General features: G+C 67.9%; 2 protein-coding genes across 10 annotated transcripts in view; one reads left to right on the forward strand and one right to left on the reverse strand.

Moving 5' to 3' along the window:
- PKD1 (polycystin 1, transient receptor potential channel interacting) overlaps positions 1-11,532 on the forward strand; it is a 41,181-nt gene extending 29,649 nt beyond the window's left edge. For both annotated transcript variants that reach the window (XM_045992781.1, XM_045992782.1), the window contains exons 24-46: positions 236-392; positions 623-875; positions 956-1,151; positions 2,033-2,203; positions 2,280-2,423; positions 2,510-2,720; positions 2,822-2,948; positions 3,571-3,687; positions 3,794-3,840; positions 4,084-4,268; positions 4,379-4,472; positions 6,357-6,451; positions 6,535-6,737; positions 6,815-7,009; positions 7,380-7,519; positions 7,887-7,999; positions 8,177-8,324; positions 8,401-8,526; positions 8,771-8,945; positions 9,058-9,348; positions 9,438-9,572; positions 9,651-9,956; positions 10,052-11,532. In XM_045992781.1, the coding sequence (XP_045848737.1) occupies positions 236-392; positions 623-875; positions 956-1,151; positions 2,033-2,203; positions 2,280-2,423; positions 2,510-2,720; positions 2,822-2,948; positions 3,571-3,687; positions 3,794-3,840; positions 4,084-4,268; positions 4,379-4,472; positions 6,357-6,451; positions 6,535-6,737; positions 6,815-7,009; positions 7,380-7,519; positions 7,887-7,999; positions 8,177-8,324; positions 8,401-8,526; positions 8,771-8,945; positions 9,058-9,348; positions 9,438-9,572; positions 9,651-9,956; positions 10,052-10,519 (4,097 nt within the window). In that variant the 3' untranslated portion in view covers positions 10,520-11,532. The remainder of the gene's footprint in view (positions 1-235; positions 393-622; positions 876-955; positions 1,152-2,032; positions 2,204-2,279; positions 2,424-2,509; positions 2,721-2,821; positions 2,949-3,570; positions 3,688-3,793; positions 3,841-4,083; positions 4,269-4,378; positions 4,473-6,356; positions 6,452-6,534; positions 6,738-6,814; positions 7,010-7,379; positions 7,520-7,886; positions 8,000-8,176; positions 8,325-8,400; positions 8,527-8,770; positions 8,946-9,057; positions 9,349-9,437; positions 9,573-9,650; positions 9,957-10,051) is intronic.
- TSC2 (TSC complex subunit 2) overlaps positions 10,552-23,557 on the reverse strand; it is a 32,331-nt gene continuing 19,325 nt past the window's right edge. The window contains exons 23-42 of one of the 8 annotated variants that reach the window (XM_045992785.1): positions 23,274-23,367; positions 22,965-23,067; positions 22,630-22,724; positions 21,366-21,494; positions 19,862-20,026; positions 19,448-19,600; positions 19,236-19,348; positions 18,555-18,713; positions 17,454-17,657; positions 16,855-16,923; positions 15,483-15,613; positions 14,548-15,044; positions 14,260-14,335; positions 13,918-14,004; positions 12,994-13,180; positions 12,613-12,752; positions 12,219-12,297; positions 12,055-12,146; positions 11,870-11,968; positions 10,552-11,772 (exon numbers count right to left, since the gene is read on the reverse strand). In XM_045992785.1, the coding sequence (XP_045848741.1) occupies positions 11,602-11,772; positions 11,870-11,968; positions 12,055-12,146; positions 12,219-12,297; positions 12,613-12,752; positions 12,994-13,180; positions 13,918-14,004; positions 14,260-14,335; positions 14,548-15,044; positions 15,483-15,613; positions 16,855-16,923; positions 17,454-17,657; positions 18,555-18,713; positions 19,236-19,348; positions 19,448-19,600; positions 19,862-20,026; positions 21,366-21,494; positions 22,630-22,724; positions 22,965-23,067; positions 23,274-23,367 (2,843 nt within the window). In that variant the 3' untranslated portion in view covers positions 10,552-11,601. Of the gene's footprint in view, positions 11,773-11,869; positions 11,969-12,054; positions 12,147-12,218; positions 12,298-12,612; positions 12,753-12,993; positions 13,181-13,917; positions 14,005-14,259; positions 14,336-14,547; positions 15,045-15,482; positions 15,614-16,854; positions 16,924-17,453; positions 17,658-18,554; positions 18,768-19,235; positions 19,349-19,447; positions 19,601-19,861; positions 20,027-21,365; positions 21,495-22,629; positions 22,725-22,964; positions 23,068-23,273; positions 23,368-23,557 lie in introns of all 8 variants that reach the window. The other 7 variants (XM_045992784.1, XM_045992783.1, XM_045992789.1 and 4 more) reach the window with 7 other exon arrangements.

Genomic DNA, 23,557 nt, shown 5'->3' on the forward strand with positions numbered 1-23,557 from the left:
GGGGAGGTACCTCGGGTGAGCAGGTGTTTCTCATGGACGCCCACCTCTGTGGCCTTTACCGTGGTCTGCCTCCTGCTTCCCAGGCTGCTGGCAGCCTGGCCGGAGGGTGGCGGGGGACGCGGGCGGAGCAGGTGCCGTCCCCGAGCTCTCTGGCCCTCTCGCCCCCGGGGCCAAGGAGGTCTCCGGAGTGCCCGCGGGGGTCACCCAGGACGCGACCCTGTGCTTGTCCCTCTAGAGCACTACTTGCCCGAGGAGCCTGAGCCCTACCTGGCCGTGTACTTGCACTCGGCGTCCTGGCCCAGCGAGCACAACTGCTCGGCCAGCAGGAGGATCCGCCCGGAGCAGCTGGCGGGCCACGACCACAGGCCCTATACCTTCTTCATCGCCCCGGGGTGAGCACGTGCTCCGCCACCAAGGACCCATTGGTGGGGAGGGGCTGGTCTCCAAGGGCAGGGCGAATGTGTGCCAAGGTCATGTGCGCTGCCCGTGGGAACAGGCGTGGCAGCCGGAGGACTGGCCACACATGGTGAGGGTGACTCTGCCGAGAGGCCTCGGGGCCAGAACGTGGCTGTGCCCGGGGCCGGGCAGGGTCTGGGTGTGACGCTCGCCCCACTTCTCCCAGGACCAGAGACCCAGGCGGGACTTATTACCTGAACCTGACCAGCCACTTCCACTGGACCGCGCTGGAAGTGACCGTGGGCCTCTACACGTCCCTGTGCCAGTACTTCAGCGAGAAGGAGATGATGTGGAGGACAGAGGGGCTCATGCCCTTGGAGGAGACCTCGCCCAGCCAGGCCGTCTGCCTTACCCGCCACCTCACTGCCTTCGGGGCCAGCCTCTTCGTGCCCCCCAGCCGCGTCCACTTCGTCTTCCCGGTGGGTGGCACCATGTTTCTGCGTCCCGGGGAGCTGACGCTTGGGCCGTGCCTCCAGGCCTGACGGCTCTGTCTCCCCAGGAACCGGCCTCGGGCACCAACTACGTTGTTGTGCTGACGTGTTCCGTGTGCCTGGTGACCTACGCAGTCATGACCGTGGTCCTGCGGAAGCTGGACCAGCTGGACGTCCGCCGGGTCCGCGTCATCCCTTTCTGCGGGAAGGGAGGCCGCTTCAAGTACGAGATCCTGGTCAAGACTGGCTGGGGCCGAGGCTCAGGTGAGGGTGGGTGCTGCCTCGTCCGGGCCCCCGGCCGCCCTCGCTCGCTCTCTCGGGCCCCCGCGCCCCCCGTGACTGTCCTTAGTAGACGACAGAGGGCGGCTGGGTTTACCCCCTGCTGAGTGAGCGGGCCCCCCGGCGGGAGTGAGCAGATGGTCAGCGCGGGTGGCACGAGCCGGTGCTGGGGAGGCGGACCGGTGGTGAGCGGGGACGGCGTGACTTGCTGTTAGACCGGCTGGGAACCAAAGTGCTTGGTTTCTTGGTGAAAAACTCGCCGAGTGGTGTGGACGGTGCTGCCCGTGCAACTGCGGGCCTTGCCGTGCGGTGAGCCCGGGCCTGCGTCTTGCTGCGCGGCGCCCCACGCATGCCCGCCTGCCCTGACTGTTCTCGCCTGGTCGTCCCCGCCTCGATGGCTGCGCCCCGTCCTCCCTCCCAGCTGCTGTCTGTGTTGGCGCCGGCGCGTTCGCGGCGAGCCTCGGGTGGTGCGGACGTGCCCGTGGACATGGGATCTGAATTCCACTCCGTGCGCTGCCACTTTTCACTTCCTTTCTGCGCTTTCACCCTTTGGATGACTGAGTTTTACAAACCGTCACAGGTGTTTGTTTCTCCCTGGGAGACGAGCAGGCAGCGCCCCGTCGCGGGGGTGGTCTGTGGGAGCCGGCGGGGGCGCCGGATCGGCTGCCGATTGGAGCGCGGGCCGGTCTCTCCCGGAGCAGACTGGAGCGCTCGCCGCCCGGCCGCCTCCTGTAGTCCCTCAGTTAAGCCAGAGAGGCGGCGCAGTCGGCCGCGTCTAGCGCGCCGAGGGAGCTGGTGCAGCACCTGGTGAGCAGAGGCCCGTGGCCGGGCTCACGCCTCCGGCCTACCTGTCCGCCTACCCGCAGGCACCACGGCGCACGTGGGCATCATGCTGTACGGGGCGGAGGGCCGCAGCGGCCACCGGCACCTGGACGGGGACAGAGCCTTCCGCCGCAACAGCCTGGACGTGTTCCAGATCGCCACCCCGCACAGCCTCGGCCCTGTGTGCAAGATCCGCGTGTGGCACGACAACAAAGGTCTGTGGAGCGCCTGCGGCCGCCCGGCCTACTCCCCTGCGCCCCCGCCCCGGCCTGACGCAGCCCCTCCCCGCAGGGCTGAGCCCCGCCTGGTTCCTGCAGCACGTCATCGTCCGGGACCTGCAGACGGCTCGCAGCACCTTCTTCCTGGTCAACGAGTGGCTGTCGGTGGAGACGGAGGCCAACGGCGGCCTCGTGGAGAAGGAGGTGCCGGCGGCAAGTAAGGGCCGTCCCTGCCCCTGTGGCCGGAGGGGTGCCCCTCCCCGCCAGCCTCAGCCGCTGAAGCCCGCCCCGCCCTCTCCCCAGGTGAGGCGGCCCTGCGGCAGCCCCGGCGCCTCCTGGTGGCCGAGCTGCAGCGCGGCTTCTTCGACAAGCACATCTGGCTGTCCGTCTGGGACCGGCGGCCGCGCAGCCGCTTCACGCGCGTCCAGCGGGCCACCTGCTGCGTCCTTCTCATCTGCCTCTTCCTGGGTGCCAATGCTGTGTGGTACGCGGTCGTGGGAGACGCTGCCCACAGGTGGGTGCTGCGTCGTGGGCACCCGGGTGACCCCTCCTGCCTCACCCCTGCGGCCCTTCCAGCCTGTCCCAGCCGCGGTCTCTCTTCTGTCCTGCCCGCAGCGCCGGGCCCGTGTCCACTCTGACCCCGCTGAGCGCTGACACAGTTGCCGTGGGTCTGGTGTCCAGTGTGGTCGTCTACCCTGTCTACTTGGTCATCCTCTTCCTCTTCCGGATGTCCCGGAGCAAGGTGGGCTGAGGGCCGTAGAGCTCCGGGGGGCGCGTGGGCGCGTCGGCAGGGAAGGTCAGCGAGCTCAGCGAGGCGGCCCAAGGACAGAAGCACTCAGGGAGCCGGGCTCACGAACGGAGCCGAGGCCGCGGAAGCTGATGGGATGCGTGGGGGTCCCGTGGCCGAGGGGAGACGGACCAATTCCCGAAAGGACGGGGCCCCAGACCGACTCAGAGGAAGTGGGAGACCGGGGCACCTGTCTGGCGAGGGGCTGGGGCAGCGACGAGACCTCCCGTGCAGACAAGCCCAGCCGGTCGCTCTGACGGATCCCCTGCCGCACAGCCCTCGCGAACTGACCCATCCCGTCCCCTGCGCCACACGGCGCCTCACGAGACGAGGGAGGTGCCGGGCGAGCGGCCGCAGCCAGGGATGGAGGCTGGGAGTCCGGTGTGGTGGCCGCAGCAGCCCGGGGCTGCGTGGGCCCAGCCACGTTCATGGGCTCTGTAGCAGCAGGGGGTTCGCAGCTGCCAGGGCGGACAGCGCAGACACAGAACGCATGCGTCATTCCTTCCAGGACATTCCCTGGCACAGCCCTCCTCAGGAGCAGAGCTGCGTCCCTCTGACCGCCTGGCTCTTCCCGTAGGTGGCCGGGGGTGAGAGCCCCACCCCCGCAGGGCAGCCGGTCCTGGACATCGACAGCTACCTGGACCCGTCCGTGCTGGACAGCTCCTTGCTCAGCTTCCCGGGGCTGCGCGTGGAGGCCAGTGCGCCCCTGGGGGCCCTGCGTGGGCCGGGCGGGGGCGGGAGGGGTTGCTGCCCTCTCTGGGTGGCCCAGAGTCTGAGGAGTTCTCTGCGCTTCTCAATAGGCCTTTGCGGGACAAATGAAAAGTGACTTCTCGGATGATTCTAAAAGGTAGGGGTCCACGGAGAAGACATGAACCTTGGCGCAGGCCTGCCACGTCCCGTGTGCGCCGCGTGGCAGGTGTGTGGGCTCCTTGGCGTGTCGCGTGTCCTTGCCACGTGTTCGCAGGCCCTAGGTGTGGCCACACGCTGTCTCAGCCATGTTGCTCAGAAGCCTCGTGTGTGTGTGTGATGGGACCTGGGACCGTGTGCACACGTCCCCTGGGCCCCCTCGTTTGACCTCTGTCCCCTGCAGCCTGGTGTGCTGGCCGTCCAGCGAGGGCATGCTGCATTGGCCAGACTTGCTGAGTGACCCCTCCATTGTGGGCAGCACCCTGCAGCGGCTGGCCCGGGGCCATGTGGGCCGCATGCTGGGCTCAGAGGAGGACAGTCTGTCCCTGGTCAGCCCATCCTCACCTGCCAAGTACTTCTCGGCCTCAGGTGAGTGTGGGTCGGGAGGGGTGGCTTCCCTGTACTCTCCCCAGGGAGGCTCCGAGCTGGGGGTCAGAGGGGCCCACGCCCTCCCTGACGTGTTCTGCTCCTCCCTCTAGATGAGGACCTGATTCGGCAGATCCTCGCTGAAGGGGCCAGCAGCCTGGCCCCCACCCAGGACACTCAGGTTGAAAGGGATCTGCTCACTGGCCTGTGAGTACCTGGATCCTGGGGGTTAGGGGACAGTGGGGAGCCCAGGCCGAGAAGCCCTTCAGGGCTGGGCGGTTTGTGACTTCTGCGCTCTTACCCGTGGGAGGGACCTCACGGGCTGGCCTGGCTGCAGGGAGCAGGCCCTGCAGGTTTCCTAAATTGTTTTTGTTGTTTTGTTTGTTTTTGTGAAAGCTATTGGGAGTTTATATTTTTAAAGATTTTATTTATTTATTTGATAGAGATTGCAACTAGTCCGAGAGGCAGGCAGGGGGAAAGAGGAGGAAGCAGGCTCCCCACCGAGCAGAGAGCCCGATGTGGGGCTCGATCCCAGGACCATGACCTGAGCCGAAGGCAGAGGCCCTAACCCACTGAGCCACCCAGGCGCCCCGGGAGTTTATATTTTTAATAGACTTTCTCGGTTTCTGGCCTGGATGACTCATGTAAAATTATTGTATGCTTCCATTTCTCTGGGGATACCTGTTTTCCTGTTCTGAAGTCTCCTCAATTTTAAAGCAACCAAGAATTACTGAGTTGTAAACTGTCCCACAACACAGAGGAGAAGGGAAAGCTTCTCCAATCCTTTGACAAAAACAGATAACTGGGGCATGATTGCATTTGTGTGAAGAAATGGCCAGTCTATTCGAAAGGTCTCTAACATGGGGACATCCTGGGGCGGTGGTTCTAAGTGGAGCGGGCGGGACCTCCAGCCCGAAGCCCCGCCTGCCGGCCCTCCCTGTGCCCGCCCCTCTCCCCCCCCCCCCCCCCCCCCCGCCCGCTCGCGTGGGCGGGGGGCGGGGGTCGTGAATGTGGTCCTCAAAGGCTCTGCGCTTTGCTGCCCCGTAGACTTTCGGGTGAGGCTGTGTGTCGTCGACGCCCCGCCTGCTCTATGACCCTGTCCCAAGGGACGCCACATCCGTGTGTCGGACACGCGCGTCCAGAGCAATGCCTGGCGAGAGCAGGAGCTCTTCTGGTCCCCGCAAGACGGGAACGTGCACCCCTGCTCACTCGTATTGCCTGCAAATAGCTCACGCTAGTTCTGTGATCAGAAGAGTCCGTTTCCAGGAGGAATCGGGTCACTGGCATTGGCTTGCTGTCCTGGCAGTGACGTCTCACCTGCATAATCCGTAGAAGCCTCCCGAAGCCAGACGCACTGAGCGCGGTTCGGGGCAGGGGGGCTGCCGGCAGCAGGGGGCGCACAGTCCGGTCTGCAGCCGGTCAGGGCTTAGCTCTGCGGAAGCCACAGCGGGCGTGCATGCTGGCCCTCGGGAGGCGCCTGCCGCCCTCCTGCTTCCCATTGCTCCCGTCTTCCCTGTGGGGTGGGGGGGCAGCTCTGGAGCCAGCCAGGTCCGCCCAGCGCCGCAAGGGGCGCGCAGTTCTGCAGAGCACTGCGCACTGTTGCCGAAAATCACTTTCTTAGCTCACAGAGCTGCATCGGAGCGCGGGAGGTGGAGGGCAAAGGTCGGGGCGGTGGGGAGCGCTTGCTGGCAGGTTCCGGGCCGAGCAGGGGTGCTGGCGGGAAGAGCAGGCCAGGGACAGGGCTTGGGGATGGGGCCGGACGCCGCCATGGCAGTGCAGTGAGCATGGACCAGGTCGCGGACCGGAGGGGTGAGGACTGCCGCTCCTGGTGGAGGAAGCAGGAGGTGGGGGGAGCCGGGAAGACTGGCTGATGCGGGTTCGCAGCCTGAGGAGCCGGGCAGGTGTCGGGGCCCCTCCTCAGAGTCGCTGGCGGGGTTCCGAGCCTGGCACCGTGTCCTCCCAGGTGTGGGGCAGCGCTTTCCCCTCCACTGCCCGTGGGGGGCGGCTGCCCACCGCCATAGAGGGTTAGGAGCTGGAGCCACCTGCTGCCTCGACAGGTGAGTGCAGGCGCCCCCCACTCTTGTGCTTCAGGTCCGGCGCCCCTGGGGAGAGGACAGAGCCGCTGGGGCTGCCCAGCCCGGGTCTGACTTGGGAGCAGCCCGAGTCGGGAAAGCTCTCCCACACAGGTGTGTTCTTGGGTCCCCGAGCTGCCCCCCACCACCTGCCCCTGCCCGTGGGCTGCCTCTCACTGGTCCGTCTGCTCCCGTAGGGCTGGCGGATGGTCTGCGGAGGCGGCTGCTGCCGGCCTGGTGTGCGCCCCTGGCCCACGGGCTCAGCCTGCTCTTGGTGGCCGTGGCCGTGGGGGTCTCGGGCTGGGTGGGCGCCAGCTTCCCCCCTGGTGTGGGTGTGCTGTGGCTCCTGTCCAGCAGCTCTAGCTTCCTGGCCTCCTTCCTTGGCTGGGAGCCCATCAAGGTAAGTGGGGTGTGGGGGCCCGGCGGCCAGCCTCTGGCACCAGCGGGCCCCTCTGATGCCCCCCACCCCCGACGCAGGTCCTGCTGGAAGCCCTGTACTTCTCACTGGTGGCCAAGCGGCTCCATCCCGATGAGGGGGACACCCTGGTGGAGTGCCCCGCGGTGACTCCCGTGAGCGAGCGTGTGCCCCGCGTGAGGCCCCCCCACGGCTTCGCGCTCTTCCTGGCGAAGGAGGAAGCCCGGAAGGTCAAGAAGCTGCACGGGATGCTGCGGGTGAGCCCGGGCCGGGGCCGGCACCTGCCCTGCTCCCCCACAGCCAGGCCAGCTCGGTGTCTTCCCATGGGTTCTCCCGTTGTCGAAAACCTCACCCCTGCCCTTGGCTTCCCATGGGAGGCCCTGGGGACCCTCTGCCTCTTCTCTGGCCCAGCTCGACTGCCTCCTCCTGCCCGGTGTTGAGGGGCCCTGGGGGCGGTCTCTGCCTGTGGCAAGACCACGTCTGTCCCCCATCGCTGGCAGGGCCCTGGCCGCTGTCTGTGCTGCCTTCTTGGCACCAGGCCCCTCGGCCGTGGGCAGTTTGCTGGCCAGCTCTGTCATGGTGCGGCCGAGTGGGCTCAGCTGACCTCAGGGCCGTCCTTGCCCCCAGAGCCTCCTGGTGTATATGCTCTTCCTGCTGGTGACTCTGCTGGCCAACCACGGGGACGCCTCATGCCACAGCCACGCGTACCGTCTGCAGAGTGCCATCAAACAGGAGCTAGGCAGCCGGGCCTTCCTGGCCATCACCCGGTACGGATACCCCCAAGCGCACCCACAGACGGGTCAGCCTGGCCAGGGAGCCGCTGATGCCGACCAGGCCCCATCTTCCCTGGCCTTGGTCCAGCCCAGTCCCTGGGGGACACAGGCGAGTGTCTTGGCACAATTCTGGTTGTCAAGACTGGATACAGGACACGGGATGGCCCCGTGACACTTACCTGCACCAAATACCGGGAGGCCAGGACGGACTCCGCGTCTTCTGCTTGTCCCACCGGGTGGCCTTGGCAGCCTGCTGTTGTCTGGGCCGGGGCGGCAGGAGCCACGTGCTCCGGGCCTCTGACCCGCCTGCCGGGGTGCAGGGGCTGCGGGGTGGAGCGTGGGACTGTGTCTCTGCGGGCAGGTCTGAGGAGTTCTGGCAGTGGATGTCGCACGTGCTGCTCCCCTACGTCCACGGGAACCAGTCCAGCCCCGAGCTGGGGCCCCCGCGGCTGCGGCAGGTGCGGCTTCATGAAGGTGAGCGGCTTCTGGCGGCCTGGCTGAGCCCTTCACCTGCTCCCCACTGCTCGCCACCTGGGAGACCACAGCCTCTGCCTCGTGGGCTCAGGGAGGGTGTGTGGTGCTCCCGTCGGGCCCAGCCCAGGCAGCTGGTCCGCAGTACGCGCCTGGTCTCAGGGTGCTCGTTCCCTGCAGCTCTCTGCCCGGACCCTCCCGGCTCGGGGGTGCCCACGTGCTTCGCAGCCTCTGGCTCCTTCAGCACCGGCGACTACGGGGTTGGCTGGGGCAGCGCTGCCCGCAACGCCTCAGAGACGTGGGCCTACTCTGCGCCCGACCTGCTGGGGTGAGCACGGAGGGTGCTCCCGGGGGTCTTGGGGGGCGCGGGGGGACTGGCCCCGACACTGCCTCCTCGCCAGCAGGGTCTGGTCCTGGGGCTACTGCGCCGTGTACGACAGTGGGGGCTACGTGCAGGAGCTGGGGCTGAGCCTGGAAGAGAGCCGCGCGCAGCTGGGCTTCCTGCGGCTGCACAACTGGATCGACAACAGGCAGGGCTGAGCTCCCGCCACCCCCCACCCCTGCCAGCCCCGCCCGCCACTCCCCGCGCAGGCACCCCGCCTCCCACCGCCACCTTTGCGGCTCTCCATCCCTCACTGGCTCCTCGACCTCCACCTCCTCCCCGGCCCATGCGTCACCGGCCCCAGGAGCCCCTTCGCCCCTTCCTCCCGCCCCTTCCTCCCGGAAGGCTCCAGGTCTCCTGGTCCTTGACCACGCCCCCTTCCCGCTGCATAGGAGCCGCGCCGTGTTCGTGGAGCTCACACGCTACAGCCCGGCCGTGGGGCTGCACGCCGCCGTCACGCTGCGCCTCGAGTTCCCTGCGGCCGGGCACGCGGTGGCCGCCCTCAGCGTGCGGCCCTTCCCGCTGCAGCGCCTGAGCGCCGGCCTCTCCCTGCCGCTGCTCACCTCGGTAGGTGCTGGCCCCGCCCCACCAGGCCCGGCCCCGCCCCACCAGGCCCGGCCCCGCCCCTTCCTTGCCCTTCCTCGCCCCGCCCCAGCCAGTCTTGGCTCCGCCCCCGCAGGTGAGCCTGCTGCTGTTCGCGCTGTACTTCTCGGTGGCCGAGGTGCGCCTGTGGCACCGGGTTGGGCGTGCCCGCGCGGTGCAGCCCGGGGCCTGGGCGCGGTGGCTGCTGGTGGCCCTGACGGCGGCCGCGGCGCTCGTGCGCCTGGCACAGCTGGGTGCCGCGGACCGCCAGTGGACCCGCTTCCTGCGCCGCCGCCCGCGCCGCTTCACCAGCTTCGAGCAGGTGGCGCAGCTGAGCGCCGCGGCTCGCGGTCTGGCCGCCTCGCTGCTCTTCCTGCTCCTGGTCAAGGTGAGGCCGGGGCGGGCGGCGGGGGTGCGGGTGCTGGCGGGGCTGGGCCGGCGATGCCCCTTTGATCCGCCGGTGCCCCTCGCCTGCAGGCCGCGCAGCAGCTGCGCTTCGTGCGCCAGTGGTCGGTTTTCGGCAAGACGCTGTGCCGCGCCCTGCCGGAGCTCGCGGGCGCAGCCTTGGGCCTGGTGGCGCTCGCGGTGGCCTACACCCAGCTGGCCGTTCTGGTAGGTGACGTGAGGCCGTCGGGGGAGGGTGGCAGTTGGCCCGGACCCGCCCCTCACTCGCCTCCCCTTCCCCTGCAGCTGGTCTCCTCCTGCGTGGATTCCATTCGCAGCGCCGCGGGGGCCCTCCTGGTGCTGTGCCCTGGGTCTGGGGGGCCTGCCCTGTGCCCGACTGAATCCTGGCGCCTCTCCCCGCTGCTGTGCACGGGGCTCTGGGCCCTGCGGCTGTGGGGGGCCCTGAGGCTGGGGGCGGTTCTTCTGAGGTGGCGGTATCACACTCTGCGCGGGGAGCTCTACCGGCCAGCCTGGGAGCCGCAGGACTACGAGATGGTCGAGCTCTTCTTGCGCAGGCTGCGCCTCTGGATGGGCTTCAGCAAGGTTAAGGAGGTGGGTACGGCCCAGTGGGGGGGAGAGGGACGCACCCTGGGCCCAGGTGAGCCCAGGGTGCAGCCGGACTGACCGAGCCCCTGTGCCGCCCCCAGTTCCGCCACAAAGTCCGCTTCGAAGGGATGGAGCCGCTGCCTTCCCGCTCCTCCAGGGGCTCCAAGGCTTCCCCGGACGCGCCGCCCCACAGCGGGGGCTCCGACACCTCCCGGCCGTCCACCTCCTCCAGCCAGCTGGACGCGCTGAGCGGGGGCCTGGGTCGGCTGGCGCCGCGAGGCGAGTCCGAGCCCTCGCGGCTCCAGGCCGTCTTCGAGGCCCTCCTTACCCAGTTTGACCGACTCAACCAGGCCACCGAGGACGTCTACCAGCTGGAGCAGAGGCTGCAGCACTTGCGGGGCCGCGGCGGCGCCGGTCCCCCAGCCTCTCCTCCGCGCCGCGTCTCCTCAGACCTGCGGCCGGCCCTGCCCAGCCGTCTGGCCCGGGCCAGTCGGGGCATGGGCCTGGCTACCGGCCCCGGGAGGGCTTCCCTGTGGGCCAAGAACAAGGTCCACCCCAGCAGCACTTAACCCCGGGGCCCTGGGCTCACACCCGTGCCCCCGCTGGGGTGGGCCTGCGGCTTCACTCCGGCTTCTGGAAGGGAGCGGGAGCAGGCGCCGCCCAGTATTAACTTCTGCCGCCTCCAAGGTCTCGGCCTGGCAGAAGGGCTGCACGAAGATCCCCCAGGGCCGAGGTGGCCACTGTCTCCTCCCTGGGGGTCTCAGCACTTTAGAGAGGCCGTGTGGGCAGCCAGGACCCAGGGTCCCCTCCCCGGCTCCCCGTGGGAGGACACAGCAGTATTGGGCCGAGCGCCCAGCCTCTGAGACGCTAATTTATTACCGGAGTCCTCAGGTACAGCGGGCTGTGCCCGGCCCCACCTCCTGGGCAGACATCTCCCCTTTGCTAAGGATCCAGGCCTCGGGGAGGGAACTGCACCTCCCGGGGCCGTCCCCACTAAGTTATTACCTCTCCTGTGCCCCTGCCGAGTGCACCCCCCCCGTCCGCTGCCGTCTGTGTGTCTATTGTCCGTAATTTATATGGGGTGAAAATGTGTATATTTTTGTATGTCATGCTCTTTTTCACTAGGGCCAAGGGACCTGCTGGCCGAAGCAGCCTGGTGCCCACCGTCGCCCATATTAAGGGGCAGCGGGTCTCCCTCTCCAGATGCCTGACCGGAGGCCAGGTCCAGCTGGGGATGGGAGGCCTGTTAGAAAGGCCCAGTCCCTTTCTAGGGACTGTCCCTCCCCCGGAGCCTTGTTCTGTGCCCAAGGCTGGCAAGAAGGTAGGGCCCAGACCTGCTGGTGCCGGGTCTTGGGGAGGAGCAGGAGGAGGCAAGGACAGGGCACTCAGGTGGAATGAGCCCTCCCCCGGGGCTGGCTCCCGGGATGGGGAAGGCGAGCCCGCGGCCGTCTGCGCAAGAGCATGTGTGTGGTGCTGTGGGTGGCCCCAATGGCCCTGGACCACGGCTGAGGGCATGGCCGAAGCTCCACCCTTGGTCCCAGCCCCGCCCGACAAAGTCAAATAAACCAGCTGGCTGACTGCGTCTGCGTGTGGCCGCCGGCGGGCGCCTCACCTTTATTTCGCGCGCAGCCCCCCCTCACCCCGCGCGGCCTCACACGAACTCCGTGAAGTCGTCCACCGCGGAGATGAGGCGCTTCCGCTGGCCCGTCTCGTACGCTGGCACGGGCTCCGTGGGCGCTGGAGCGGGGGCTTTGCCGTGGCCGGGGGTGTGCGTCTGCAGCAGGGGCAGGCTGGGGCTGGAGTACTGGGCTTCCTCTCGGATCTGCAGGGGGAGCGTCGGCAGCAAGCTCCCCGCAGGGCATCTGGGACCCCTTCCCCTGCCCAGTGGCCGCAGGGGGCCTGGGGTCCGCATTCCTTACCCGGTGGCGGAGCCGCTTGATGTGGCGGAGCCTGGCGATCCACTTGGAAGGGTAGATGTCGGTGGGGTTGGAGCGGCTGTGATGCACCTGGGAGGCCATCTGGGGTGGGGTGCGGGAGTGGTGAGCCCTCTGGGGGCACCTGTGGGCCTGTCCCACCTGCCCCTTGGGCTGTCCCCCCAGCTCACGTTTGCATGTAGAGCCATCTGACGGGCCACAAAAGGCAGGCTGCGGTCAGACACGATCTTGGCCACGCTGGTGTCCACGAGACCCTCCATGTCTGGGGAGAAACGGAGCTCACACCTGGGCTCAGGGCCCCAAGTGCCCCCCGGCCCCGCACCCCGGGGCTCACCTTTCCTGCACTGCAGGGACACCAGATTGCATTCGTAGTCCAGGGGGGTGATGATCACGTGGACAAAGTTGAACTGGCCCTGCCCGGACGACAGCAGAGGTCAGCAGCCCCGAGGATCACTGTCTGCCACGTCCTCGCTCAGCTCCAGCGGGCGGGGGGCTTGCTGCCTGACTGGCCTGTGCCCCGCTCGCCCCCAGCCGCTGTACACACCCTTCCTTCCCAGCGGACCTCGGGGCACAGCTGCCTTCCCTCTCAGAACCTCACCTACTCCTCGTCCGGCGCCCCCGCTGTCATGCTGACCCGGCCCGTGACTGCCGCCTGTGCCCAACAGGACCCCGCTGGGTGTCCCCCCCGAGTGTCCCCCCTGCGTGTGCCCGGGCGCACCCCCACTCACTCTGATGGTACCCAGCTTAAAGTCCTCGCCCGAGTCATTGTAGACGATGGACACGAAGTCGTTGCCCAGGTGGCGCTTCTTGTCACAGCGGTGCTTGTCCACATCCTTGGTGGGCATCAGGGTGGCGATGTGGAAGACCGCTGCAGGGCAGACCGGGCGAGGCTGAGCGCCGCCCCCCCCGCGCCTTTGTGGCTTCCCCAGAGGCCCTCAGGGCCTGCCTGGCCAGCGGCTCCGCCCGAGCGCAGAGCTAGAAACACAGGTGCCAGCCCCCCTTGCCGCCTACGCGCCCCTGCCACGGCTCCCCAGCCCCACCCAGCCGAGGGCCCCAGACAGCCAGCAGCGGCGATGGGCGACGGGTGACGGGGCAGGGCGGGCGCCCACCTTGCATGATGTCGTCGTGCCAGCAGTAGGTGAACTGGCCGTCCTCCCCGCACACGTCCAGGCCGCCCAGGTACACCTTGTCTGGCTGACAGTCCTTGAGCTCGATGAGTTTGCCCAGGCCGGTGAGGAACTCTGTGTACCTGTACGAGCCGTGCTCGTTGGACAGGATGGCGAGCTCGCTGTTGCTCTGCGGGCATAGAGGAGCGTGGTGGCACCCCGGCCCCCAACGGCTGCGTCCCGGCCCCCCCTCCTGCATGTGGATTTGGTCCTTGCTTCCACGGGACTTTCTGAACACAGCCAGAAGCCCGGCACTCGGAATCCCAGCCCCAGTCCGCAGACCTGCCCCTGCCGGCCCGCCAGCTCCCTCCTTCCACCAGCTCTCCCACACGCCAGGCAGAGGGACACTCTGGTCACTTAGGCCGAGTCCCCTCAGACCCTCTGCTCAGAAGCATTCACGCCTGCCCACCTCCCTGGAAAGCAAAGTGCAGCTTCCCGACGACCCACGAGGCTGTCCACGCCAGCGGCCCACGTGAGCCCTCCCCGTGACTTCCCTGCCCCACCTCCTGTCCCCTGCACAGGGTACACGGCACCAGCCACCAGCACCTGCCGTTTCAGCACCCGACGCTTCCTTCCTCTCCTTCCCACACCTGGACGGCTGACACGACCGCTGCCCTGCTCGCACGTGCCCCCTTCTCCGCCGTGGAGTGCTTGGCACTCCCCTGGGCACCACGAGCTCCCACGCTCACCTGTCACTCCCGGCGTGTCCCCGGCACCGGGGCGGTATCTGGCCCAGGGTTTTGTGAGCATGGGCCACGTGGCTGCTCATGCAGTGGCCAAGCTCTGTGACAGACAAGGGTCCAGGCCCTGACCCCCACCCCAGGCAGGAAGGCCAAAGAGCTGCACGCTGGCACCTGGGAGCCTCACCTGGCCTTCCCCCACATACAGGACGGCGATCTTGTGTGTGTCGTAGGACGGGATCTGGTCGAGAAGCTGCACTGACCGCTCGAAGGACTGTAGCCACAGAGCCCTGCCTGAGCCTTAGGCGGAGGCCGTCCCCTGCCGCCAGCCTGCAGCCCCAGCTGGATCCCCAAGCAGGCAGGGCTCTCCACACCTGCGCAGATCACCCGAGGGCACGCCAGGGAGCCGAGGCTGTGCCCTCTGCAAGCTGGGACCATGGGCGCCACTGCCGAGAGCTATGGCAGCCCCAGGCACCCCCCCACTCGGGCTCGAGGGGCCCCGCACGGGAGATAAGGCATGTCCACCCACCTCGTTGGGGAGAAGGATAGGCTTGTTGGATTCGTCACCAAAGAACGGGGAATGGTAGAGCTGCAGGAACACAAAGCTGCGGGGGGAGAGACAGGGAGGGCCAGGTCAGGGTCACGGCCGGTACCGTCCACCCACGCACAAAGCAGCAGGCCTGAGCCTCTCTTGTGGCTTCAGCCAGCCACAGGGCCGAGGCCCCACGGACCTGCAGCCCAGCCTGCGGCAGGGTCCCTCAGGCCCCACCGTCCCGGAGACCGTCCAGCAGCGCCAGCGCGGGAGGGCAAGGCTCACCTGGGATTGATGCCGGGCACCTTCTCGGTATTGGATGCCCCGGTTCTGCTCTTGAAGGCGTCCTTCTCTACCCTCTTGCCTCTGCGTGACGGAGCCGAATCAGAGATGGTGTAGCCTCTGGGCCGCAGGCCACTGGGGGAGCGGGGGCAGCTGGAAGGCAAGGGACCCTCGGGCTGTGCGGGGCTCCTGCCCTGGCTCTCTTCACCTGGGGCTGACCAGGAGGCACCTGCCCCGTCCAGGATCCCGGACTGGGAGCGGGCCTTGGCCTCAGGGCTCAGCCGGCCAACATCAGTCTTGTCCCCGGGGTCCCCAAGGATGTCCTGTAGGGTCTGCAGCTCGGGCGAGGAGCTGGACTTGCTGAGGGGCTGGGAGGGCTGGAACGGGAGCCCCGCAGCCGGCCGGGCGCCCTCGCAAGAGACGGCCCTCTCGATGGGGATCGCTCCGGCTGCAGGCTCCTCCGCGGGCAGCCTCTCCTCTTGGCTGGAGCTTGACGACGACTGCCAGGAAGGAGTCCACAGGACCTCGGTCAGGAGCTACCAGCGCACCACCGGGGGCTCGCGTGCAGGCGATGAAGTCCCCCGTCCCCAGTCAGGGCCACGGAGCCCCTCAACGGCAAGCGGCCGGCCCCGCCCTCTTCCCCGGGACGGCACCCGCTGGCGAGCAGCAGAGCCCGGCACTCCCCGAACCAAAGGACGCCAACAACAGGCCGCTGCCACCTGCGGGGCCCGCTGGGAAGCCCGACGGCCTACACGGAACAAACGTGGCAGGCCGGCTAGCCAGTTCTGAGGAGAAACCGTGCGAAAGACTCGCCAAAGTTCTGAGCGAGTCCGTGCGCCACCAAGCCCGGAGCGAGCCCCACCCCTCCCTGAGCACCTTCCCCCACCCCCAGGGCACGCCCCCGCCCCCCCACAGCTCCAGCGCCCCGAGGCTCTCACCCTGCTGTAAGTCTCAGCGCGGCCACCCTGCCGGTCAGTGCCTAGCGTTGCCTCAAAGTCCTCCAACTCCGTGGGCTCCGTGGGCAAACGAGGCTCGCTCAGACTCCCCTCCTCCGGAACCACCGCTGAGTCTGGGACGACACAGACGGGACGACTAGGGGCTGGCCCGGCCCCTGGAGCTCACGTGCCTGAGGTACCAGCCTCTCCCCGAGAGCGCACGGGGGGGCCCCGCCAGAGCTTCACCCAAGGCCTGCCTCGCCGTGGCTCTAAGCCGCCCGCGCCCCAAGTCAGAGGCAGGAGGGCACTCTGAGGGGCGCGGTGTGGCCCCCGACCCTGGGCATCTCCAACATAGGCTCCCAGGCTGGGGACGAGGGGGGCATACGGCCCCTGGGATCTGCATCCCAGGACCCCAAGAACCTGCCCCTGCCCCTCCAGCGAGGTAGATGGGCAAGGGCAGCACTGACCCCCGCCAGGGAGGAGCCCCGCCTCAGACGAGGCCTGAGCGCAGGAGGAGCGGTGCGCAGGGGCCGGCTCCCAGCAACAGGACGCCGGGCTTCCTCCCTGCCTGGACCCGAGGCGAAGCCTGACGCAGAAGGCACCCCTGAGCGTGCACAGATGGGGAGCCCAACCCGGAAGTCAGAGACGCGCCTTCGGAGCCCAAGCCAAACTCGGAGTCGGGAATGCCGAGGCCAGGAAGCCCCAAAGCAGCATTTCCTGCGCCAGTGGCAGGGCAGGGCAGGGCAGGACAGGGCAGGGCAGGACAGGGCAGGGCAGGGCAGGGCAGGGCAGGGGTGGCGAACCATGGAGGGTTGGCACAGCCCGCGCACACGTGCAGTCCGTCAGCCACCCGCCGGGACCCGTCTGCACACTGCCCTGTCCAAACCGGCCCCTGCGTGCACACGGCGGCTCAGGTGGTCCAGAGAGCCGTGTAGGTCAAGCCGCTGCCCCCGCCAGGGCCCAGACGTGGTGGGCCAGCCCCTGAGGAAAGGCACACACGGCCCAATTTGTGGGTCCAAGCCAATCGGACCGAGGCCAGGGCATGGTCAGCCCGGCTGAGCCCCAGGGCCAGGCCGGCCCCGAAGACCGTCTGCGACTCGGCTGCATGACGTCACATCCCAAGGCCTGAAGAAGGGGCCGCGAGGGCCCGTCCGGCAGGGCACAGGGCAGAGGGGCCCGCTGCCAAGCACAGGCATCCGGCACAGACGTCCCCATGCGAGTCGGGGCCCTGCCCTGGAGGGGACGGAGCGGGGAGCGAGGAGCGGCGCCGGCAGTCGCGGAGGGACGGCCGCACGAGGGACGGTGGGGCAGCGAGGACGAGGCAGAGGGACGCTCCGCGGCAAGCAGCGCCTTCCTTAGAGAGACGGGAGAATACCTGCCCAGGAAACGCCCCTGTGCAGCTGTGCCCGGCAACTGGACTGGCACAGCGAGGAGAGAGAGGCCACTGCAAGGAAACCGCGAGCGGCCAGTCAGCAGAAGGACAGACTACGCACAGTCGAGCAGAGAGGAAAGGCGGCGCTCGTCCTGCACAGAGCCCGAGCCTGGAGGGAGAGAGCGGAGGGCCAGCGGCATCCGGCCGGCAGCGGGCGGCTCACGGCCCACGCGGGCTCCCGGCTCCCTGTGCGGCTGCCGGGGGCGTCCGCAGCGTGGAGCGCGCCCCTCCTCCTCACCAGCGCAGCTCCCGGGCCTCCAAGCGCCCCCTGCGGCCCCAGGCAAGGCTGGAGGGCGGCCCCAAGGGAGCGCACCGGCCCTTCCGGGCGAGGGCACAAGCACGGACAGGCAGGCTCGGGCTGGGCTCGGCACATCCAATCCCAGACCCCAGCACACGTGCGGCTGCCCTGCTGGGCCCCGGGGCACGCCGAGGACGATGCCGGGCACGGGGTGCACAGAGCCACGCCGCGTCTCCAGGCGGGGGCGGCAGCAAGAGCTCAGGGGGCCGGGCCGGCGTGACCCCCACGGGGCGGCGGCACTCACCCGTGTTGGATCGCGGGGGCGGAGGGGGCTTAGCCGAGCCCGCCGCCGGCACAGACAGCGACTTGTACAGGGCCGTGTCCCGACGCTCCTTGAAGCGTTCGGCGGCCATGAGCGCGTTGGACAGCTCCTGCAGCGGCATGTTGTTGATGTCCGAGGAGAAGGGGCTCAGAGGGTTTTCCAGGCTCATCAGCCAGCTGGTGTTCCCTGGGGGCCGGCGGCACCCGTGCAGCAGTCAGCCGCCACGCACGAGCCGGACCAGCCTCAGTGCACGCCGCTCTCCACCCCAGGGCAGCCCCCGTGCCCAGGCCGCGCTCCACGGAGGCATCTCAAAGCCCCAAACCTCGCGCAGAGAAGCCGGGGGCGGGGGCGGGGGCGGCCTTCTGGGCTCTGCCCCTCTCCCATGAAGGCCCAGGAGCCACACCTGCAGTCAACCTTCCCCATGACTGTCCTCCAGTCCTGACCCGCCACCTCTTGCCCTGCCTGGGCCTCTGGTCTCCCGCCTCCTCCCTGCCTGCCCGTCCATGGGAGCCAGGACCCACACACGGCCCTTGTGCCCGCACTGGAGGCTCCTCGAGGCCTGCCATCCAGCCCCCTGCTGTCACCGCCCAGCACGCTGTGCCCAAAGCAGATCTCAGGCCCCAGGCCTTGGCCTAAGTTCTTGAAATACCCATTATGGGCTCAATCGTGTCCCGTAAAATTCATCTGTCCAACACCCCCAGCCTCTAGCAGCTCAGAATGCAGCTCATTAAGATAAAATAGAGCCACGCGGCGGCCCCTAAATCCCCAAAACTCTTCCAACGAGGAGACGGGACACAAACTCACAGGGCGAACAGCCCTGCCGCCATGATCTGGGACTCCAGGCTCCGGGTGTATGAGACACGGGTCTGTGGCTCTGGGAGGGACGCCCTCCTGCTCAGGCGCCCGGGTGGCCTCCTCGCCACTCCCCTCTGGGCACTAAGCCCGGAAGTCCCAGAGCAGGGCTCCCTCGGTCCCACGTGCCTGCCACTCACTCCCAGGTACCTAGAGCCCTGGCAGGGGGTGGTCCCGCACTCACTGTGTGGTGGCAGGGGTCCCCGTGTGCCGAGCGCAGCCCCTCCGTACCTGTGGGTCTCCGGACCAGGATCTCTGCCCAGCCCTGGGTCAGCAGGGGCACGTAGGCCGCCAGGCTCGTCTTCTCCTGTGCTGGGAGCTGGGTGCCCGCTGATGCCCTCTCGGGTTTGCTGCCTAGTGCCGTCTGTGCACCCGGGGAAGGGGGCCCACCTGCAAAGTGGGATGCTGGAGTGTCCAGGGCACCAATGCGAAGGCCGTGGCCCCCTGAGGAAGAGGAGGGCAGGAGTGCTGGTGACCACCACCTGCCCACCGCACAGCCACCAGCCCAGAACCCGCTGTTCAGCCCAGGGCCTGGCGACCAGTGGCAGCTCAGCCCCCGCCAGGCACGGCCCTCATAGGGGGTCAGCCTCAGCAGACCCGGGCAGTAGAAAGGGTCCCCACGGCTGGACCACAGCTCACTCCTGCTGCAGCAAGAGAAGCTCCGGGGCGAGCTGAGCTGAGGACCAGAGCAGCCAAGGGCTCGCAGGAAACACCGGCCACGAGGGACAGACCAGCGGCCACGAGGGGGCCCGAGGCCAGTTGCAGGAAGGCATGCCCCTTGCTACACAGCCGTGGCGAGGGCTCACAGAAACCCCCCCCAAGCTCTTCAAGCACTGAGACAGGCCAAGGTCAACCACCTTGTCCCCCACGTTCCGAGGAGTCCTTGTGAGTGCGCGGACCCACGAGGCTCACCCGACATGGAGCGGACCCGATCCCGGGCCCCGAAGCACGCCTGCTGCCCAGCCTGCGACTCCAGCTTGGCGGGCGCCTCCTTGGTCTGTCTCACGCGCGCACCGGGGTCAGTGCTGAGGACGGAAGGGCCCGTGCAGAGCGTCACCAAGGTGCCTGGACCCAGGACAGCCACTGTCAAGGACCGCGGGGCAGGGGACAGAAGGCGCCATCACCTGAACTCTGGGCCTCCCTGCAGCTCTCCTGAGTCCAAACCCAGCAGCGACCGGGTTCCGGTTCCCACACTCGTCGTCACGGTGACAAGCTTGTTCCCAACCAGCCAGGTTTTGGTCCTGCCACCAGCCAGGAGGAACTCTCCCACAGGGGACCTGAGAGGACAAGAGCGCCAGGCGACACCTCAGCGGCCAGGGCTCTCGCAACGGGCATCTCGGTTTCAAAGGCGTGCGGACTGCGGCACGGGGGCCCTCGTCCCCAGAGGAGTGGGGCCCTACGACACACAGGGAGGCCTGGCCAGGGCCCGCCTGCACGAAGGAGCCCCGCACGCCTGGCCTGGTGTCACACTGCCAAGTGCGGTCACAGAAGCGCAGCCAGGCGCTAGCCTCCCACCCGCCCCAGGGCGCAGCCCGCACCTCTTGGGGACTGCTGTGAAGTTGGAGAACACATATCTGGCCATCATGTCCAGACACGTCTCCGTGAGCTCCAGGTGGAGAGTTTTCAAGTTGTCATCAGCCTGGGCCATCGAGTTCTCGTCGGCAGACCCTAGACTGGCGCCGGTGAGAGACGTCTGGATCCTGCTGGAGGGACGGGCCCCGGCGAGGTCAGGGGCTGGCCTGGGCAACTCCTCTCCCACCAGAGGCCAAAGCTCGAGGCATGCAAGTGCGGGGGGGCCACACCCACAAACCCCCGCCAGGGCGCACACCCCGTCCAGCCACCCCGGGGCAGACCGCGCAGACACATCGACCCGGAGAGAGGAGGGGCAGGGCCTCACGGGAGAGACCCAGGCCCACTAGTCAGAGCAGAGGCTCAGGAGACAGGGTGCAGATGAGACCGACGTCCCCTCACCGAAGCACAGGAGAGTTAGGGGACGGCTTGGTGGCGGAACGGTTTAGTCATGCAGAGACACGAAGACCACAGACACACCGAGATTGCATTCTGCCCACAGGGCCTCCTCCCGATGACGGGGAGGGTCTGGGCTTTGTGTGCGGCTTGTCCCCCTCAACTCGGGCCCCCGGGGCTCCGCACGCACCCAGTGGCCAGGAGAAGAGGCTCGTGCAGGTTTAACTCTAATACGGAATTTCACAGCCCCTCTGCCAAGCAGGGCTTGGGTTAGAGTTCGCTAGAAGAGAGCAGCCCGCCGCCCTGCTCCCGTGCCCCAGTCAGACCCCGCTCGGCAGAGGCCAGCCTGAGGCCGGAGCCCACACCAGGCGGTGCTGAGGAGGTGGGTCTCCAAGCGTCGGACTCCCAGGCCTGGGGGGGTTCCTGGGGAGGAGACGGCCCCCCGCCCAGCTCCGCGCAGCCTAGCCTGGTCGGCGCGAAGCAGTGACCCCCCGAGCCCACACCTGCACTCACATACCCAGGCAGGGAGAAGCACCCGCGGCCATGCCCGCATGCCCACTGCTCTGTTCACAGCCCCGTGCTCCCCGCTGGCTGCGACAGGAAGCGATCCTCCACGAGAAGAAAGCTCAAGGCTACAGTCCTCTCGCAAGCACAGGAAAGCTGAACCCTGAACGTGTTTCCCACCCAGCCTGCACGGGTGCCGCTCGACTTCGCAAAGAACCCTTAGCTTCGGGGCCAGCCCCGTGGACAGTGGCCACCGGACGCCTGGCTCTCCCAGAGCTCCGGCCCTGCTCCAGGCTCTGAGCCAAGCCTCTGAGCACGCCGCGTAGCCAGCCTGGGCTCCACCAGGGCGTGGGGACAGAATGCAACCTTTTCACCCGCCCCTCCGGGCTCCCCTGGACCGAGGGCTGCCCACCCACTGCCGGGGTTTTCTTCGGGCTCCCGCCAGGGAGGCCATGGGCAGGCGACGAGTTCATGCAAGCAGCCCCATGCACCGTCCCCCCCCCCCCCGCCCCCCGCGTCCCCGCCCGCCGCAGCCCCCCCGCAGGCCGCAGCCCCCGCCCGCCGCACCACTACCTGCGGGCCGCATGCTCTGACACACTGATGCTGCGGCACCGGAAGGCCTCGGCGGCAGAGCTCTCCTTGCGCGCTTTCACGGGTGGAGAGTTAGTCAAGCCTTGTTTGGGGGTTCTGGCTATCCTCAAACTACCAGGAGAGGAAGGAGGGCCCGAGCCCCGGAGAGCCCAGCTCCCGGGAGGGGAGAACAAGCCATTGGAGGGATGAGGAGGAAAGGTCACAGGCCACAGGGTCAGGATGGAGAGCCCGCGGGTGAGATGAACAAACAACCATGCCAGAGGCCAGTTGGCAGGGGGAAGAAACAGAAAATAAAAAAGCATGAAAATACATCTCATACACACGACTAAGAAAAAGGTTTCACGCACGGAACCAAAACAAAGAACGTTAGCGCAAACTGAACACGTATGGAGTGCGACGCGCGGCAGGTTCCAGGATGCGCTGACCAGGAGCCCCGCCCACCCCACTAGGGGCCTGGAGGTCACCGCTCAAAGGGCTGGTTCTCAGCTCGGGGCCCCTGGCGCTCAGCTACTGGGAGCTGGAGAAGCCAGCTTTGGAGTGGAGGTCACACTGACCTGGTCATTCTGGAAAATGCCGTATCTCCACCAAGGGAGAGCTGCGAAGCTTGGGTGGGAAGGCGGGCATGGAAAGAGGAGCTGCGGCTCGTATGAGATGCAAACAAGACATGAGGCCTAGCGTAGCTCTCTCGGACCTGGCAAAGCAGCTGTGATGGTCCAGAGGGGCGTGGCCCCTGGTCAGCAAAGGTGGAGAGCAAGCTTGGGAGGACAGGCAGCCTCGGCCTGAGGCTGGGCTACCACTGGGCCTGGAGCTCCTCCCTAGCCGGGCCCGGGATCTGGCTTCTCCGGAGCCACTGCAGTCCTCACGGGACCCTCAGCCCATCCGGTGGAGTCAGGCCCAGGCGCCCTAAGCTAGCACCCCAATCTCCAGCTCTGCGCGTCTGCCCTCAGGTCTCAGGCAGGCCAGGCCTGGCCAGAGCCCAGCACATAGGCTCCGCAATACCATGGGCCGTGGGGGGCCGGCTGGTTGGGGACAGCGGCTCCTCCGGCAACGTGGACGCGTTAAGGACCTTCGCAGGCTCTACACCGGCGCCCAGCACAGTCTGCACAGGGACATCCCCCAGCCACTTCTCAGGGCCGCTCGCTGGCCGCAGGGCGGCAGGCCAGCCCAGACCCTGTGCGCACCATCGGTCACAGGTCACGCTTGCAAACCCGCCCCGCTGTGCCCCATTCCCACCGCAGGCCCGCACCTCTTGGGCCTCTCGTTGAGGCTGGTGCTTCGCGCTCTGAAGCTGTCTTTCTCGGGGGTGTCGTCAAAGGACAGGAGGACGTTGGAGCGCAGGCCCTGGCAGAGTGGAGCACACCTGAGCCATCGGCCACCGGGGACTGAACCCTGTGTTCCTTCCCTCCAGGAGCCTGGGCTCCACACCTGCGGAGCGCTGGTCCCGGCAGGCTGCGGGCGCCAAGCGCAGCCCCTGCCGACGCCCACCTCTCGCTCCCTGTCCGTCTCCCCGCTCTGGCCACGGGACAGCCAACGGTGAAGCAGTTCCCACCTCAACAACGGGTCGGGGCTCCGCTGGCTTACCTTAGTGATATAGGGAACAAAATCCTTCCGGAAGGGCAGGCGGCATCTAATGAACCACATGGCTATGACATGATGAGCCAGGCACACGATGTACTGATTGAACCTGTAAGAAGGAAGAGAAGAACTGCGGCTCTGAGGGGGCACCAAGGCCGACGGGCCCGGGGCCGAGCACGGAAGCGAGGCCCTAATGCCACAGGCCCATCTGCGCTGAAGGACCGGCACAGCTCTCGGCTGGCCCAGGCCACGGGCAGGGGCACGGGCAGGGGCACGGGCAGGGGGCACGGGCAGGGGGCACGGGCCGGCACTCACTTGGAGGGATTGGTGTACGGCAGGGAGATGGCGAAGACGCTCGCGTACTGCTCCGCCGCGAAGTTCCTGTAGAGGTGAGGCAGCCTGGCCAGAGCTGCGAGGGCAGGACACACGGGGGCGGGGCGCGTGGGCGGGAGAGCCAAAGACCCACGCGACCGTCACCAGGGACCTGTGCTACCTTCTGACCTCACAGGGCTGCGAAGGGCTGAGGGTCACAGCCCCGAGAACACAACCTTCCCTCTCCCCTGGGTTCTCTATTCCAAGAGCTTGTAAACTCTGGTCCC

This window comes from Meles meles, chromosome 21, assembly GCF_922984935.1.
Source record: "Meles meles chromosome 21, mMelMel3.1 paternal haplotype, whole genome shotgun sequence".
NCBI lineage: Eukaryota > Metazoa > Chordata > Mammalia > Carnivora > Mustelidae > Meles > Meles meles.